Source organism: Pelodiscus sinensis, chromosome 22 (genome assembly GCF_049634645.1).
Source record: "Pelodiscus sinensis isolate JC-2024 chromosome 22, ASM4963464v1, whole genome shotgun sequence".
Classification (NCBI taxonomy): Eukaryota; Metazoa; Chordata; order Testudines; family Trionychidae; genus Pelodiscus; species Pelodiscus sinensis.
Window position 1 is genome coordinate 11,918,983 of NC_134732.1, and position 13,495 is coordinate 11,932,477.

The window sequence follows — 13,495 nt, forward strand, 5'->3', positions numbered from 1 at the left end:
CATACAGAGACTGCCTCTTTGTATAAGACCCCTCAGTAAGGAGGTTACAGAATGACAGGCAGTGGTCCGGAGGCCAGCATGGGAGAATAACCCCTTTTAAGAAAGTAGCATAAACAATGAAGAGTATGATCCTCCTAGCCTGAATGATAGCTTTCCTAACTATTCTCAAGCTGAGTATCACATTGATGGGAGCAGTAAAATGCATACATTTAACAGAGGTGAAATGGCTTATTCAGGGTCATACATGACCTGTTAGCACAGCTGGGAATAGAACTCGAATACTGGTTCTGTTTTGATCACAAAACCCATTCTCCTTACAGAAGTATGCAACTTATGTCTGAAGCACAGAGTTAGACTAGAAGTAATAAAGTGCACTGGGAAAGAGGGAATAGCTTCTTAGTAGAGAAAGGGATGCAGGTGGAAAACCAAGATGTGAATCTCTGCTTTGAGATGTTAAGAGTACAGATGTTAAATTTAGATTAACTAATCGAATATTTGATGGCATTTCCATCGACTATTCAATTGATGGATAAGGGCACCTCTGACTTTGAAACATAGCAAGAGGCCTGCTTGCTTTCAAAAGCGGAAGCCCCGCATGGACCACCCCCAGGACTTGTTTCAAAAGCAGAATCACAGCAGAACCAGTGCGAGCAGAGACTGCTTCATTCGCCGCTCACGTAGTTTCCCGCTGTGCCTCTACCTCCCCTGTACCCCGTGGAGATGGTGCTGGGGGAACTGGCTTTTAAGCTGGCTCCCCCCGCCCTTGCTACCTCTCTCTGATGGTATGTCTACACAGCAGAGTTTTTTCTGAAAAATGGCCATTTTTGCAGAAAATAACCTTCACTTTCGTCCACACTGCAATCACATTTTCAAAAAAAAAAAAAAATCGAAAGAACAGAGGGGTTTGTCCAACACTGGTAAACCTTTCTATAAGGAAGAAGCCTTTTTGTGAAAGAACTCTTTCGGAAAAAGGCGTATGTGGACGGGGAAGAGTTCTTTCAAAAGAAGAGAAAAGAGGAAAAAGCATAGGTGTCCCAGTGGCACTCATTCATAGTAATCACAGCTTACATGCGAGATAGCATCCATTCAGCGTGGACACTCTTTCAAAAAAGTAGCTTGCTTTTTCGATGCGCTTTTGCTATGTAGACATTCTCTTGCAGAAGAAGTTTTTTGGAAGATCTCTTCCAAAATAACTTTTTTCAAAAGAAGTTTGAAGTGTAGATGTAGCCAGATAGAGGTAAGGAGGGAGAGAGGGGAAGTGACTAGTTGCATCACTAGTTGACTGATAAGCTTATGCTTATCAGATAGTCAATTAGTCACTCACATCCCTAGTTAGAGTTTTTTAGGGGTTCCTTTCCTTAACAAGAAAAGGGACATACTGGATTGGGTTTTGGGAAGGCTTCTCATCAGAACTGTTTGTTTCCACATCAGTGGTACTCAAGTTAGAATTGATTCTGTGTCAGGTAGATCAGTGGGTGGTTCTGCAGTTCTGTTTTTACTGTTTTTTCCTCTTCCTTTCAGGCTCCAGCCAACTCCTGAATTGCCTTTCCCACCACTCTACCCTGAAGCTGACAATTGGCCAGTGGAGCTAAATGGTTGATCAGTGAGTGGACTCCGTTCATGTTTCTCAGCCATCTACTTTGTCTCTTCAGATATAACCTTCCCCACAATTCATATATTCTCTGCCCAGCACAAGTAGCTTGAGTCTATGTGTATGACACCCATCCAGCATTGGCCTTATGCAGAGCATCTGTACCACAGCATGTGTCAAGAAGCTACTCTAAGACTCACTGACATACACCTCCTTTTCCAGATAGAGAAAAATATTGAGATTTTGAGTTATACAGAAAAATATTGAGATTTTGAGTTATACAATCAAAGTCAGGAAAAAAAAGTTTCTGCTGTGTTTATTCCATCTCTGCTGTATAATCTGTGGGTGTACAAAGTCTTTTGAAAGTGATGTAGGAGGCTTTTGTTGTCACAAAGGTTAAAACCCATCCTGCTACAACAGCTGTAGATTAAAAAGAAAATCTTAGACTGGGCACACAAAGCAGGCTGCCTGGAGCAGAGGGAAGGCTGTGGAGGCTGCCCCTGGCTTGCAGCGCTCCGCCCTCCCAACAGCCAGTAGACTGTGTGGAAGCCGAGGCTCTGGGGGCTGCTCTCTCCTCCCGTGGCTCCCACACCACAGCATGCTGTCTGTCTTGGGGTGGAGCCAGAGTCTGGGGGCTCGCCCCATCCCCCAACCGCAGCCTGTCCAGAGAAGAGGCCAGGCTCTGGGGGCTGCCCCCTCCTACAGCAACTCCCCTCGCCACTTGCAGGTGGTCTGGAGGGTGGAGAGACCAGGCTCCAGCAGCACCCCCTGGCCTGCAGGCTCTCTATGCAGGGGAGGCAGGTGCCGGGTTTGTAGCAGGGGGCCTCCTTACCTGGTCTGGTGGCAGGCAAGATGGCAGAGCTACAGTCCTGCTGGCCACTCTCGATGCTGCAGCTGCCCCCAGTGGCCACTGAGTATTGTGTCCCTCCTCTTTGTGCCCCTCCTTTTTGCATCGCTTCTCTGCTCCCTTCCTTTCCATAGTATGGAGAAGAGTCCCATTCCTGTCACTTCCCATTTTCCACACACAGCCAAACCCTGACTTTGGTTTAAGTTAGGATAGGAGGAAGCTGCGTACCAAATTTGATGGCTCTAGCTCTTACAGTTTAGAGGGATTTCTTGAACAAATGGACTCACACAGAGGCACCGTGGGGGAGACACATTGAAGTGGGGGCAGGGCCAGGCTGGCTGTTTGAGAAGACATTGCCTTCTCCTACCTTAGATACCCACCACCCACGACATCAAGTGACAGCCACAGGGGGGATTCTGTGACCAAACCCGTCACATGTAAAGTACCGTAAATTAGCGCATATAACACACGCACGAGTATTACTCGCACCTGAGTATAACCCGTGGTTTTCCCCAATAGAGTAAAAAGTCTTGTATATCCTGCACACATGTATAGCCCACGGGAGATGGACGGCGGGTAATGTTAATGCAAAGCACCTATAATCAAGTGTTAATGAGCCACTAAGTAGGCTACAACCCTTATCGCTGGTATATAACCCATTTGAACCACATCGCTTTTCCATTCATTTATTTCTTCAGTTTTAACTTGTATTTTAAACTTTTATTCTTTTACTAGTTGCACAGTAAACTAATGAATTAAAATATGCTGCTTTTCTCAAGTAAGAGTCAGTCTTCTCTTCCTTTCAGTAAAAAAAACCCCCTGTATTACACATGGAAAAGTATAGCCTGCGGGGGAGAGTATGTAAAACTTTGTATAACCTGCAAGTTATATTCACTAAAGTACAGTAAGTTTTGTTCAATATAATATAAAAAAAACTCAAGAACATGGGAAAGATATAATTTAGTTTAGTCCAAAGAATTGGCAAATAAATCAAAATTTTAACCACAAAGGCTATTGCTTTCACCCTGCAAGCCCATCTATCCATGCTCCTCCAATAAACCAAGTTTGACACTATTTGAAATTATCTTAAACAGAATAAGCATTAGTGTTGTTTCATACAACCTGATCCTATGGTGCAGGTGGTGCACACCCTCACTGCAACAGCATGCGTTTATTGAAAGAGGCAGAATTCAAATGTGCAAGAATACAAGCCAGTAGGACTCAACCTAGTGGCAAGCCAGTACAGTGCACAAGCTTTGTAGGAGCCTGCGCTGGTGAGCAGAGAGACAAGGTTGGTGAGGTAATATTTACTGGACCCACTTTTGGTTGGGGAGACAGAGACAAGCTTTAGACCTACATAGCGCTCTTCTTGAGATCCCATTCAGGTTACAAGAAAACGAGCTCTGCTTAGCTTGAAAGCTTCTCTCTTACCAACAGAAGATGGTTCAATAAATGATATTACTTCATCCACCTTGTCTCTCTAATACCTTCGGATTACTATGGCTATAACAAATACTGCATACAACTACTGAACTGTGTCTATTTCAAACTTTTAAGGTAACAAAACCATCTGTTCCCTTGTAGTGAACTCACCTTCCCACCTCTTCTACTTCAGTGCATCTAGGAAGAGACTTGGAAATGACATCACTATGACTGTATATCTAATTCAGCATTATCCACTATATGAATCACGGTATCACGTAGATATTCTCCTATTACTCCTCTGAGAGGATGCAATGATTAATGCTGCTTTAGCTATTAAATAATAAAAAACAAACAGAAGCCTTTACTTTTATTATAAATTATGAGTTGAAGAGCTATTCTACTTGGCTGTACCAAAAATAGCATTCCATACCAAACTGGCTCTACTGAGCTCTCAGCAGGGATGCATGGCTCATTACCACCATTAGCTAGAAGGGAAGTCTCTGTTCCTGGCAATGTGTCTAAGCCATGAGCAGTATCTGGAGGTAGAGAGGTAGGAGCAAATTGTCTATTTGGGTAGTGTAGGCTTCCAAAAGGGAAACTAAGCTGATGGATCCCAAAATCCAAGCATAGCTGGTATTCAGGTTCACTCTGCCATCAAAGATCAGAATAAGAGCCACAGCAATAATCTGAGCAAAGATGGCAGTCATTGTCCCTTCAAATGTCTTCTTTGTCCCGGGCCATTTGATTTCCCCTATTGTACTGCCAAAAACTGAAGCTATTGTATCTCCCACCCCTACAGCCAATACTCCAGCATAGGGAACTAAGGCTCCTGCCCCAGCCAGGGTACCCTTGGGTGCACAAGGCCTGGGGAACAACCACACTGGAAGGGACATCCCAAGAAGTAGGTAAATGTGAGTCAAGATCAGAGGACCACTATCTCGTTCATCCAAAAAGAGAGTGAGCAAATGCCTAAGTGTTTGTCCAAATGGTTTGATCCTGAAGTATCGTATGTACTCTAAGAGGATAAACACTACCAAACACAGCACTGCAGCAATGTAGAGAAGTTGGTGGTCATAAATTAGCCCAGGGGTATAAGTAGCTACCACGATGAAGTGGAAGTATTTTCTGGTTATGGTTGAAGCTTGGTGCTTTTTAGATTCAGATGATCTTTTTGAATTCTGGTAGAGAACCACCATGCATGCAGAGGCAGCCAACAAGGTCCAATACACAAGGAGGTAAACTCTTGTTTGTGTCTGAATCAGAAACTGGAGGAGCCAGAGCAAGGGATTTCTTCGGATCAGATGATAAAGCCAAGGCATGAGGACCCCCAGTCCCAGCACTGCTGTCATCATGTGGAAAAACATGGAGGAGGTCCAGGTGCCTGAATCCATGAAACAGAAGAGAGCAGTGAAGAAAATCCCAAGAAGGACCACTCCAGCCACTGCCACTAGAAGGACAAAATCGACAGGATCCCCTCTGCCCTCTATCACATTCAGAGAACGTTTAATGAGCTGGTTGAGGATGAAACTTATACCCCCAAGAACTAGTAATGCTTCTCCAGGAGTAAAACATCGAGGTAAGAGATAGAGCAAGATCATACTGAGGTAGACAAAAATAAGCAGCACTTCCAGAACCTCTATCACTTCAGAAACAGTTAAAGAATATTTCATGATATAGAGTATTATAGTGCCAGCAATGCCTGAAAGGATGCAGGTGTTAGTCGGCACAGGTCTCGTGATGCCAACTGCTATTACAGATAGGAAAAGGGCTAACACCATACCCGTAGAGGCCACAACTATGCCAAAACGTTCAAAGTACACAATGCCGACAGCCTTGCATCTCTCCTTCATCACAATCCCTAGGAGTGGGATGACCATACTAGCTGGTAGGAGGCCACTGTTAGCTGTTGTTCGAAACTGGAATACGGCCCCACCTAGTTGGAGTAGACGATCCCATTTAAATTGGACGTAAAAAGCTTGAATGGCAAGAGCAATAGCACACCAGGAATACCGGTCCCAAACTACTGTGTGCACACACAGCACAATAATGAACACAATCAGAGATTCCAAAAGCAATGCTTTGTTTAACATGGTTCCAGTCAGCTTCATCCTATGATTTCAGAATCTTTACAACTGTCAGATCCCAAAATTTTCAATATAGTCCTTTCCTGGGTCCATCAGTAAAAGTTCACTTCATTCCACTGCAATGCCTATAAAAATAAACAAATAAAATTAAAAAAAGACTACTTGAACAGCTGAGGCTCCCTCCTCATTATTTTCTTAAGCGCAGTTGAAAGCTTTAATTCCTCTGATGGGAAAAATAAAATCAAGACCAAAATAAATCAACCAACATTTTTTACTGCTTTCAAGAATCAGAAAACTCAGCTTGCGATGCCACAAGTAAAATCTTACAGTATTTTTATTTACATGCAAATACAAAATACTTCTATTGCAGTGCAAGGTTTTTCCCCTCTCCTAAAAGTATGGAAGGGAATGCTTTATATTTTGCAATGAGTGTGTAAGTAGCAGTACTCACAAGAACTGCATTGGAAAAGGCACTTAGACTAGGGATGCTAAATTTGGATTAATTAGCTAATTGATTAGTCGATAAGCACTAGCAGCTTTTCGCCTTGTGCATTCCAAATATTGAAATGCAGCATGGAGCCCGGGGCCAGTGGGGAGTCCCGCTAGATGTACTGGAGCTCCAGCCCTCTCCCACAGAGCTGGAGGGAACCGGCTTTTAAACCGGCACCCCCCCAACACCTCCTCCTCTTTCTGTCCTTGCTGCCTCTTTGTGATAGAGCAGGGGTGGGCAATAATTATTGGCCAGGGCCCCACTGCTTCCACTTAAAACATTTTTTAATTGCCCCCAGGTCATCCCAGACGGGGAGGGGCCAGGATGCTTCTCGGCTTCCCCACCCATAGACATGATTGGTCTGGGAGAGGGAGAAACCCTTTCCTCCCCCTTCCCACTAGGCACCCATGCCCCTGGCAGGATGGGAAGAGGCTTTGCACGCTCCCTCACCCCCAGGCCAATCACGGCCTGTAAAGTGCTACAGTCTATAAAGTGCTACCAGACCATTTGTTGTTTTTTAAGTTTATTTATGTAAATATACATAATGTGACTTTAAAGTGCCACATGCTCCTCGCAGGGCGGGTGGAGGCTTCGCACTCTCTCCCCCCAGGCCAATCACGGCCTCGGGGTGGGGGAGTGCACAAAGCCTCCTCCTGCCCTGCGAGAAGCGAGTGGCACTTTGAAGTGCTGTGTTCCTCGCAGGGCCAGGCGAAGGAAACTTTGCGCAGTTCCCCCGCGGGAAGAGTGTGCGAAGCCTCCTCCCAACCTGTGAGGAGCATGTGACACTTTAAAGTCAGATTCTGTATATTTACATCAATAAACTTAAAAAACAACAAATGGTCTGGTAGCACTTTATAGACTAACAAAACATGTAGATGGTATCATGAGCTTTCATGGACACAGCTCACTTCTTCGGTCACCTGAAGATGTGGGCTCTGCCCACAAAAGCTCATGATACCATCTACATGTTTTCTTAGTCTATAGTGCTACCAGACCATTCGTTGTTTTTTAAGTTTATCCTGCTACCAGACCATTTGTTGTTTTTTAAGTTTATCCTGTACAGATTAACTCAGCTACCCCCTGAAGCTTGTGTTTATTTAGTCACATTCTGTATATTTAGTCACATTTAGCCTTCCCTACCCATTTTACAGCTTCAGCTGGGCATTCTCTTCTGCACATATCAGTGTCATTATTAAAAAAAATCCCAAAGTTTTTTTATGTCATTATTAACATACATGCATTTTCCATCAAAAACTTAAGAAATGTTATTCATAACCCACAGCTGATACCTTTAAGAGACCCATTTGTGTTTGATGAACTCCTTATCTTTTTCTGTGTTTAAGTCTATTCAGGCTCCCAACATGGGAACCACATTATACTTATCTACTTATATAAAGGCTGTAATTTTTTTTTCAGTGAAAGGATTTATTTCTTCATATCATTAATTTTAGGCAATCTGTACTTTCTCAGAAACTAAGTGAGCCACAAACTATCTAGACGTCAGGGAGAAGTCTCAGCTCAGGGCTCCCAAACTTTTTGACACAGGAACCAGTAAATCCATTCACAAGCTTTTGGAGGACCAGTATTCTTCATTTGCATATTTGCATATTCTTTAAGCAAATGATGAATATTCAAATAACTTGTTTCTGGTCCTCCCAAAACCCCCAGTGCCAGTTTTAGCAAAGCTTTTGATATGGTCACCCACAATATTCTTGCCAGCAAGTTAAAGGAATATGGATTGTATAAATGGACTGTAAGATGGATAGAAAGCTGGCTAGACCAGGGTTTCCCAAACTTTTTACTTTAGTTGGAGCCCGTTTTTTTTTGTACTGTTTTTTGCAGCCCAAAAATAGAAACACATATTTAAAAAAGAATTAAAAATGAATAAATTTTCAGTGTTTCACCAGGCTGCATCCTCCGCCCAGCCTGGGCCAGAGCTTGGGGGACCTGGTGCTGCATGGGCACTCCTGGAGGCAGGAGCAGGAGCAGATTGGGGGTAGGGTATCTGGCTAGGAGGGGTAGGGTTGTCAGGTGTCCGGTTTTGTACCGGACAGTCTGGTATTTTCTAATTAGGTAAGTTTTATTATTACTGAGGTTTATCAGTCTGTAGCTGCGAACTGCCTGGTTGGTAGATGTGCTCACGCTGCCTGAGCGTGTCTACCAGCCAAGCAGTTCGCAACTACTCAAGGGAGGGTATGGGGGACAAAATGGAATCCCTGGGGCCAGACTCATTTGTGTAGCTTGGTCTGCATGTGCCCGGGTCAGTCCCGCCTCCCGCTTCTCCTCCCGATCTCCCCCGTCCAGCCCTGCTTCCAGTGGCCGGTTCCCCACCCTACCTCCATCCACCGATCTCCCCCGCTCCCCCCGACCTCCTCCCAGCCGGCCAATTCTCCCCCACTTCTCCTCCTGATCTCCCTTGGCCAGCCCCACTGTCCCCGTCCAGCCCTGCTTCCGTAGGCTGGTTCTCCCATCCTCCTCCTCCCAATCTCCCCCGGCCAGCCCCCCACCCCCTGCTTCCGCCGGCCCGCCTCCCCTCCATCTCCGCCGGACAGCCCCGCTGCCCCCAAGCCTGCTTCCCGGCGGCCGGTTCCCCCCCACCAGGCCTCCTCCCAGCCCGCCCCGCTCTCCTCCCGGCAGCCACGCCACAGCCCATAGTTTAGGAAACGCTGCCCCAGCTAGTGTAGGAGACAAAGGGACTCTCCTTCAGGAGCTCGCAGTGACAGGCTCCCCCCCCCGCTACACTCTAGTTCATCTTCACAGCCCCATAGGCGCTATAACACCCTTAACCTGGCCCCACAGCGGACACGCCCCCTCGCAGTTCACTCCGCGCCCCCTACACATCCCCGCAGCGCAGCCCCCTTCTCCCGCTCCACACTTCACCCGTTACCCTGCCCTTGGCACCTACAGGGCTCTACAGCAGCCGTCTCGGCTCTCGCGCACAGCAGCGCCCGCCCCCAGCCGCCTCCGCGCTATGCCTCCCTTAGCCCCAGTATAATTCGACAGGGAGCCCTTGACAGGGCCCGCTCTATACATCTGCCCATGGCAGCTCCCTGACTAACTCACCTCACTGGACGGCGCCATCTTGCGGCCCCTGTCCGTCACGTGGTTGGGAGCCCGCGGGGCGGAGGGAAGAGCGGGTCCGCATCACGTGATGCAGGTGGCTGTGCGGCGGGTAACGGGTCACGTGAGAGGGGAGCGAAGATGGCGGTCGGCGGGCTGTGCGCGAGGTAGGGGAACGCGGTGCCGCTGAGGGAACTTTCCCCTACCCCGACACTCACCCGCATCGGGGCTAGGCGCCGGGCCAAGGAGCTCGTGTTTAAACGGCAACTGGGGAAGGAGGGGGAGAGGGGGCAAGTCCTGCCCCGCCGTGCCCCCGGCTGGTAATTTCCCCCCAAAAGAGGCTCCTCCCACTGACCCCAGCCCATGCGAGAGGCTCCTCCCCATGACCCCGATCCTCAACTGCTCCCCCTCAGGAGAGGCCCCTCCCCCCCAACCCGGTGACCCGCTCTAGCGGCCACTTACGGAGCATAGTTCCCACTGCCTCTGTCCTGCCCCGGAGCGGAGCTCACCCCCCCCCCCCCCGCTGCGCACGCACCCGGGGCCTCCTGCGTGGAAGCGGCAGGCAGCGGCTCACGCCACGTGCTAGCCATTTCGCGGATAGAGTGGCCCTGTGAGTGCCCTAGGCTGGCGCGCGCTCTGCTCTCTGCCCCATTGGGATGGAATCTGTCCGGGCACCGGCGTCCCTTTGCTCCCAGCCTGCTGCGTGCTTGGGCCTGTGACCACGCTCCACTGGGACTCCCCCTCCCCCGAGCCCCTAGGGCTGCTCTGCTAGTGGGAATCCCTGCTCTCTTTCCCACCCGTCCAGATGAGCTGAGGCGACTTTCTCTGCTCCTGCCTGCGGACATCAGAATAAAGTTCTCCAGGAGAGTCATGAAATCTATATAGGCTATGTCTACACTGCAGGTTTTTTGCACAAGAACACTGCACGTGTGTACTTGAGCAAGTAACAAAACAGGGCTTCTTCCAGAAGAGTTATTCCTCTCCCCACGAGGAATAAGCCCTCTTGCGCAGGAGCTCTTCCACAAGAGGACAGTGTAGACAGGCAACATGAATTTCTTGCACAAGAAACCCCTATGGCTAAAATGGCCATCAGAGCTTTCTTGTGCAAGAGAGCATCCACGCTGCCACGGAGGCTCTTGCGCAAAAGCACATCTCTTCTGCAATAGCACATGGCAGTGTGGACGCTCTCTTGTGCAAGAACTTTTGCACAAGAACTCTTATGCAGAATTGGTGTAGTGTAGTGTAGATGTAGCCTAAGCGTTTATTCCATTGAGGAGATCTTGGAAATAGAAGTATATGAGAGCTGAAGCGGACTAGATGACATATGGGGCCGTATTCTACTTCCATATGGTCCTGCTCTGTCCCCTCATGATGTAATTAACTCATGCATCCCTGTTTGGAACTTTTCCTGCTTAGTGATTGTTTGAAGGGGAATTGGTGAGGTACTGTTGTAAATCCCCAAGAAGCCATCTATTTTTACTAAATAACATTAAATATATTTCAGCATTTTACTAGCATTAATCATGGCCAAGTTAAATTATCAGTTTACATGAAGGCCTCCACCTCTCCTCTCTATAACAAAACAAGTGGTTCCCGATCTCTTAGGGCCACTGCAGCAATTTATTAAACACTTAATGCCCCAAACACACCAGCAATACTTTCCCTCTGGAGCTTGGGCTGCTCTTAATTTTAGTTTTGTATCCTAGTCTGGTGAATTAAGAGTTTGTACAGCTGAGTGAGAGGTGGAAGTTGTGGCTTAAGAGAGACTGACTCAAGATTAAGTTGTCTGGTGTTTGGGGGAGCCTATTGGAACCAATCACCAAGCTTTTGTAACCCCTAACATGAAAATCCTAAGTAAACTACAATCCAATTATAATGTTCCTCCTAACTTCAGTGTTTGGAAAGGTAATATATTCTTTAGCAGTGACAGGAAATATTTGGAAAAAAAGGTACAAGGGATTAGCAATTAATTCATATTTTCCTTGTGTTCCTTTTGTTCTCTGTCTCTCTTAGAAAGCTAAGTAGTGAGTGTCATTTAACAAATATAGAACCGTTTAAGGGTTTTGCTGCATAATTGAAATCTCAGTTTACATCAGAGTTGCACATCTTTAAAAGGGGACATGTTGGTTGAATCTGTGTACAACATTGCTGTGTGTATGACACACACAAAATTGCATATTATCAATTTTGCTTTGCAAAATATGATAGAGTATAGTCTGATTTTAGAGTTTTAACCTCCAGAAGCTTTAAAGACTTGAGGCCAGAGATTCGTTTTTTGCATCACAGGGATAGTTTATCATGAACGTGATATTCTGGGATCTGATTTTCACTTTTAATTGAACACCACATTTCCTCGAGTGTACAAAATATACATAGTAATTTTTGCTCTGAATAAGCTGCTTTCCAGGTCACTTTGCACAGAATATGTTCTCATTGTTTTTGGAAATATTTTTGAGACTTGCTGGAAATAAGTACTGTAACACCTCCATACTTGATGGAAAGAAAGTCTGACTCCAAGTAAAATTTGTATGTATTATTTGCAGTACAGTAATGCCGTGGCCCCAGTTGGAAGAGAACCACCATTATTCTTGGCATTATATAAATATATACTAAGAGAGAGTCCATGTGTCAAATACTATAAGATTAAATAAGTAAATTGTCATGAATCAAAAGACCTTTTTAATCACGGAAAAGGCTTGGCAGGATTGGAAACGAGATAGTTTTGGCTCAGCCATATTGATGCCATGCATTGCAGAGATTCCTTGCTTGGGAGAACTTTATGGTCATTCAGTTCCCTGCATGGAACAGAGAAATTGCCCCTATGTTTTGTTGCTTAATCATAGCAAGAGATGTTCTTATCAATGGATTCTAGTGCAATTCCAGATTGAACCAATTACAGTAGCTGAAATAAATGTGCTTTGTTTGATTTAAGTTTGCTTATGGTCTCTTTCCACTTGATCTGCTCTCAGTGAAAACTAAATTTAAAAGCTTGTAGGCTGAACATCAGCCTTGAATGGTATTTAAATTAGTGAGAGAACTTGTTCCCCCCCCCCCTCTTTATTTATAGGAGCAGCAGAGAACTTTGGACCATTCTGCTGGGCAGATCAGCTTTGAGGGAACCAGTAAGTAGAGGACTTGCTAGGTAGCTTTATTTGTTACCGAACAGACATATGACCTGATACATCTGCTGTTCTGTTTGTAAGCAGCTGAATGATAGTGAATCATGTTTTACTGTTCTGCTACCTCTTTACCTGCAAAATAGTCTTACTGTGAGTTTTTTATTCCTTTACTTCAGGGGTGGGCAAACTTTTTGATTTGAGGGCCAGATTGGGTATGGAAATTGTATGGAAGGCCAGGTGGGAATGGCTAGGGGAAGTTATTCTGCCTCAAACAACCAGGCATGGCTTGGCCCCTGCCCCCTGACCAGCTCCCCTCTCCGCTCCCTGACCCCCTGGGATTCCTGCCCTCTATCCAGCCCCCCTGTTCCTCACTCCTTGACCTCACCACCTAGAGCACTGGGGGTTGGCAGCACTGCAGCCATGCCACCCGGAGCATTGGAACGGGCAGTGTGGCAACTGCATTTTCCAGGTGCTGCAGGAATTGAGAATGCAGGGAAGGAGGGCAGAAGGGGCGAGACTGGGGGCTAGCCTCTCGTGCTTGCTACACTGCCTGGGAGTTAGACTGGCTTCTCCCAAAAAGGCAATACCAACCCTGCTCTCTGGTACATTTCCAAGGAGTAATGCAGAACTCTGCGTACAGCCTGGGGCCAGCGGGAAGTCCCACTGACTCTGGCCTGCATGCGGGTGTGCCTACTTTGAAATATACAAGAGTCCCCAGCAGCGGGTCTGGTGCATTTCAAAGCCATGGAGCCTGGGATCAGCGGGGGACTCAGAGTCCCCTGCTGATCCCAGGCACCATGCTATGCTACATGCCGCGTGGACCCCTGTTTTGCACAGCATTTCAGTGGAACCCAGCTTCTGAGCGGCATTTCCCCAGAA

General features: G+C 46.7%; 3 protein-coding genes across 8 annotated transcripts in view; 2 read left to right on the forward strand and 1 right to left on the reverse strand.

Moving 5' to 3' along the window:
- The window catches only part of PHYHD1 (phytanoyl-CoA dioxygenase domain containing 1), a 25,393-nt gene extending 21,113 nt beyond the window's left edge, over window positions 1-4,280 (forward strand). The window contains exons 11-12 of one of the 2 annotated variants that reach the window (XM_025182608.2): window positions 1,522-1,603; window positions 4,023-4,280. In XM_025182608.2, coding sequence (XP_025038393.2) covers window positions 1,522-1,600 — 79 coding nt within the window. In that variant the 3' untranslated portion in view covers window positions 1,601-1,603; window positions 4,023-4,280. Of the gene's footprint in view, window positions 1-1,521; window positions 3,217-4,022 lie in introns of those variants that run through there. The other variant, XM_014571511.3, reaches the window with a different exon arrangement.
- On the reverse strand, window positions 4,216-10,002 carry DOLK (dolichol kinase). 3 transcript variants are annotated; one of them, XM_075905736.1, is made up of 2 exons: window positions 9,960-10,002; window positions 4,216-6,072 (listed from the first exon to the last, which is right to left on the reverse strand). In XM_075905736.1, the coding sequence occupies exon 2, from the start codon at window positions 5,969-5,971 to the stop codon at window positions 4,382-4,384; it is 1,590 nt and encodes a 529-aa protein (XP_075761851.1). In that variant the 5' UTR covers window positions 5,972-6,072; window positions 9,960-10,002; the 3' UTR covers window positions 4,216-4,381. The 3 variants fall into 3 exon arrangements, with proteins under 3 accessions (XP_075761851.1, XP_075761849.1, XP_075761850.1); XM_075905734.1 differs by lacking the exon at window positions 9,960-10,002 and adding an exon at window positions 9,501-9,636; XM_075905735.1 differs by lacking the exon at window positions 9,960-10,002 and adding an exon at window positions 9,343-9,453.
- The window catches only part of NUP188 (nucleoporin 188), a 61,526-nt gene continuing 57,568 nt past the window's right edge, over window positions 9,538-13,495 (forward strand). The window contains exons 1-2 of one of the 3 annotated variants that reach the window (XM_075905731.1): window positions 9,538-9,664; window positions 12,565-12,619. In XM_075905731.1, coding sequence (XP_075761846.1) covers window positions 9,639-9,664; window positions 12,565-12,619 — 81 coding nt within the window. In that variant the 5' untranslated portion in view covers window positions 9,538-9,638. Of the gene's footprint in view, window positions 9,665-10,028; window positions 10,108-12,564; window positions 12,620-13,495 lie in introns of those variants that run through there. The other 2 variants (XM_075905732.1, XM_075905733.1) reach the window with 2 other exon arrangements.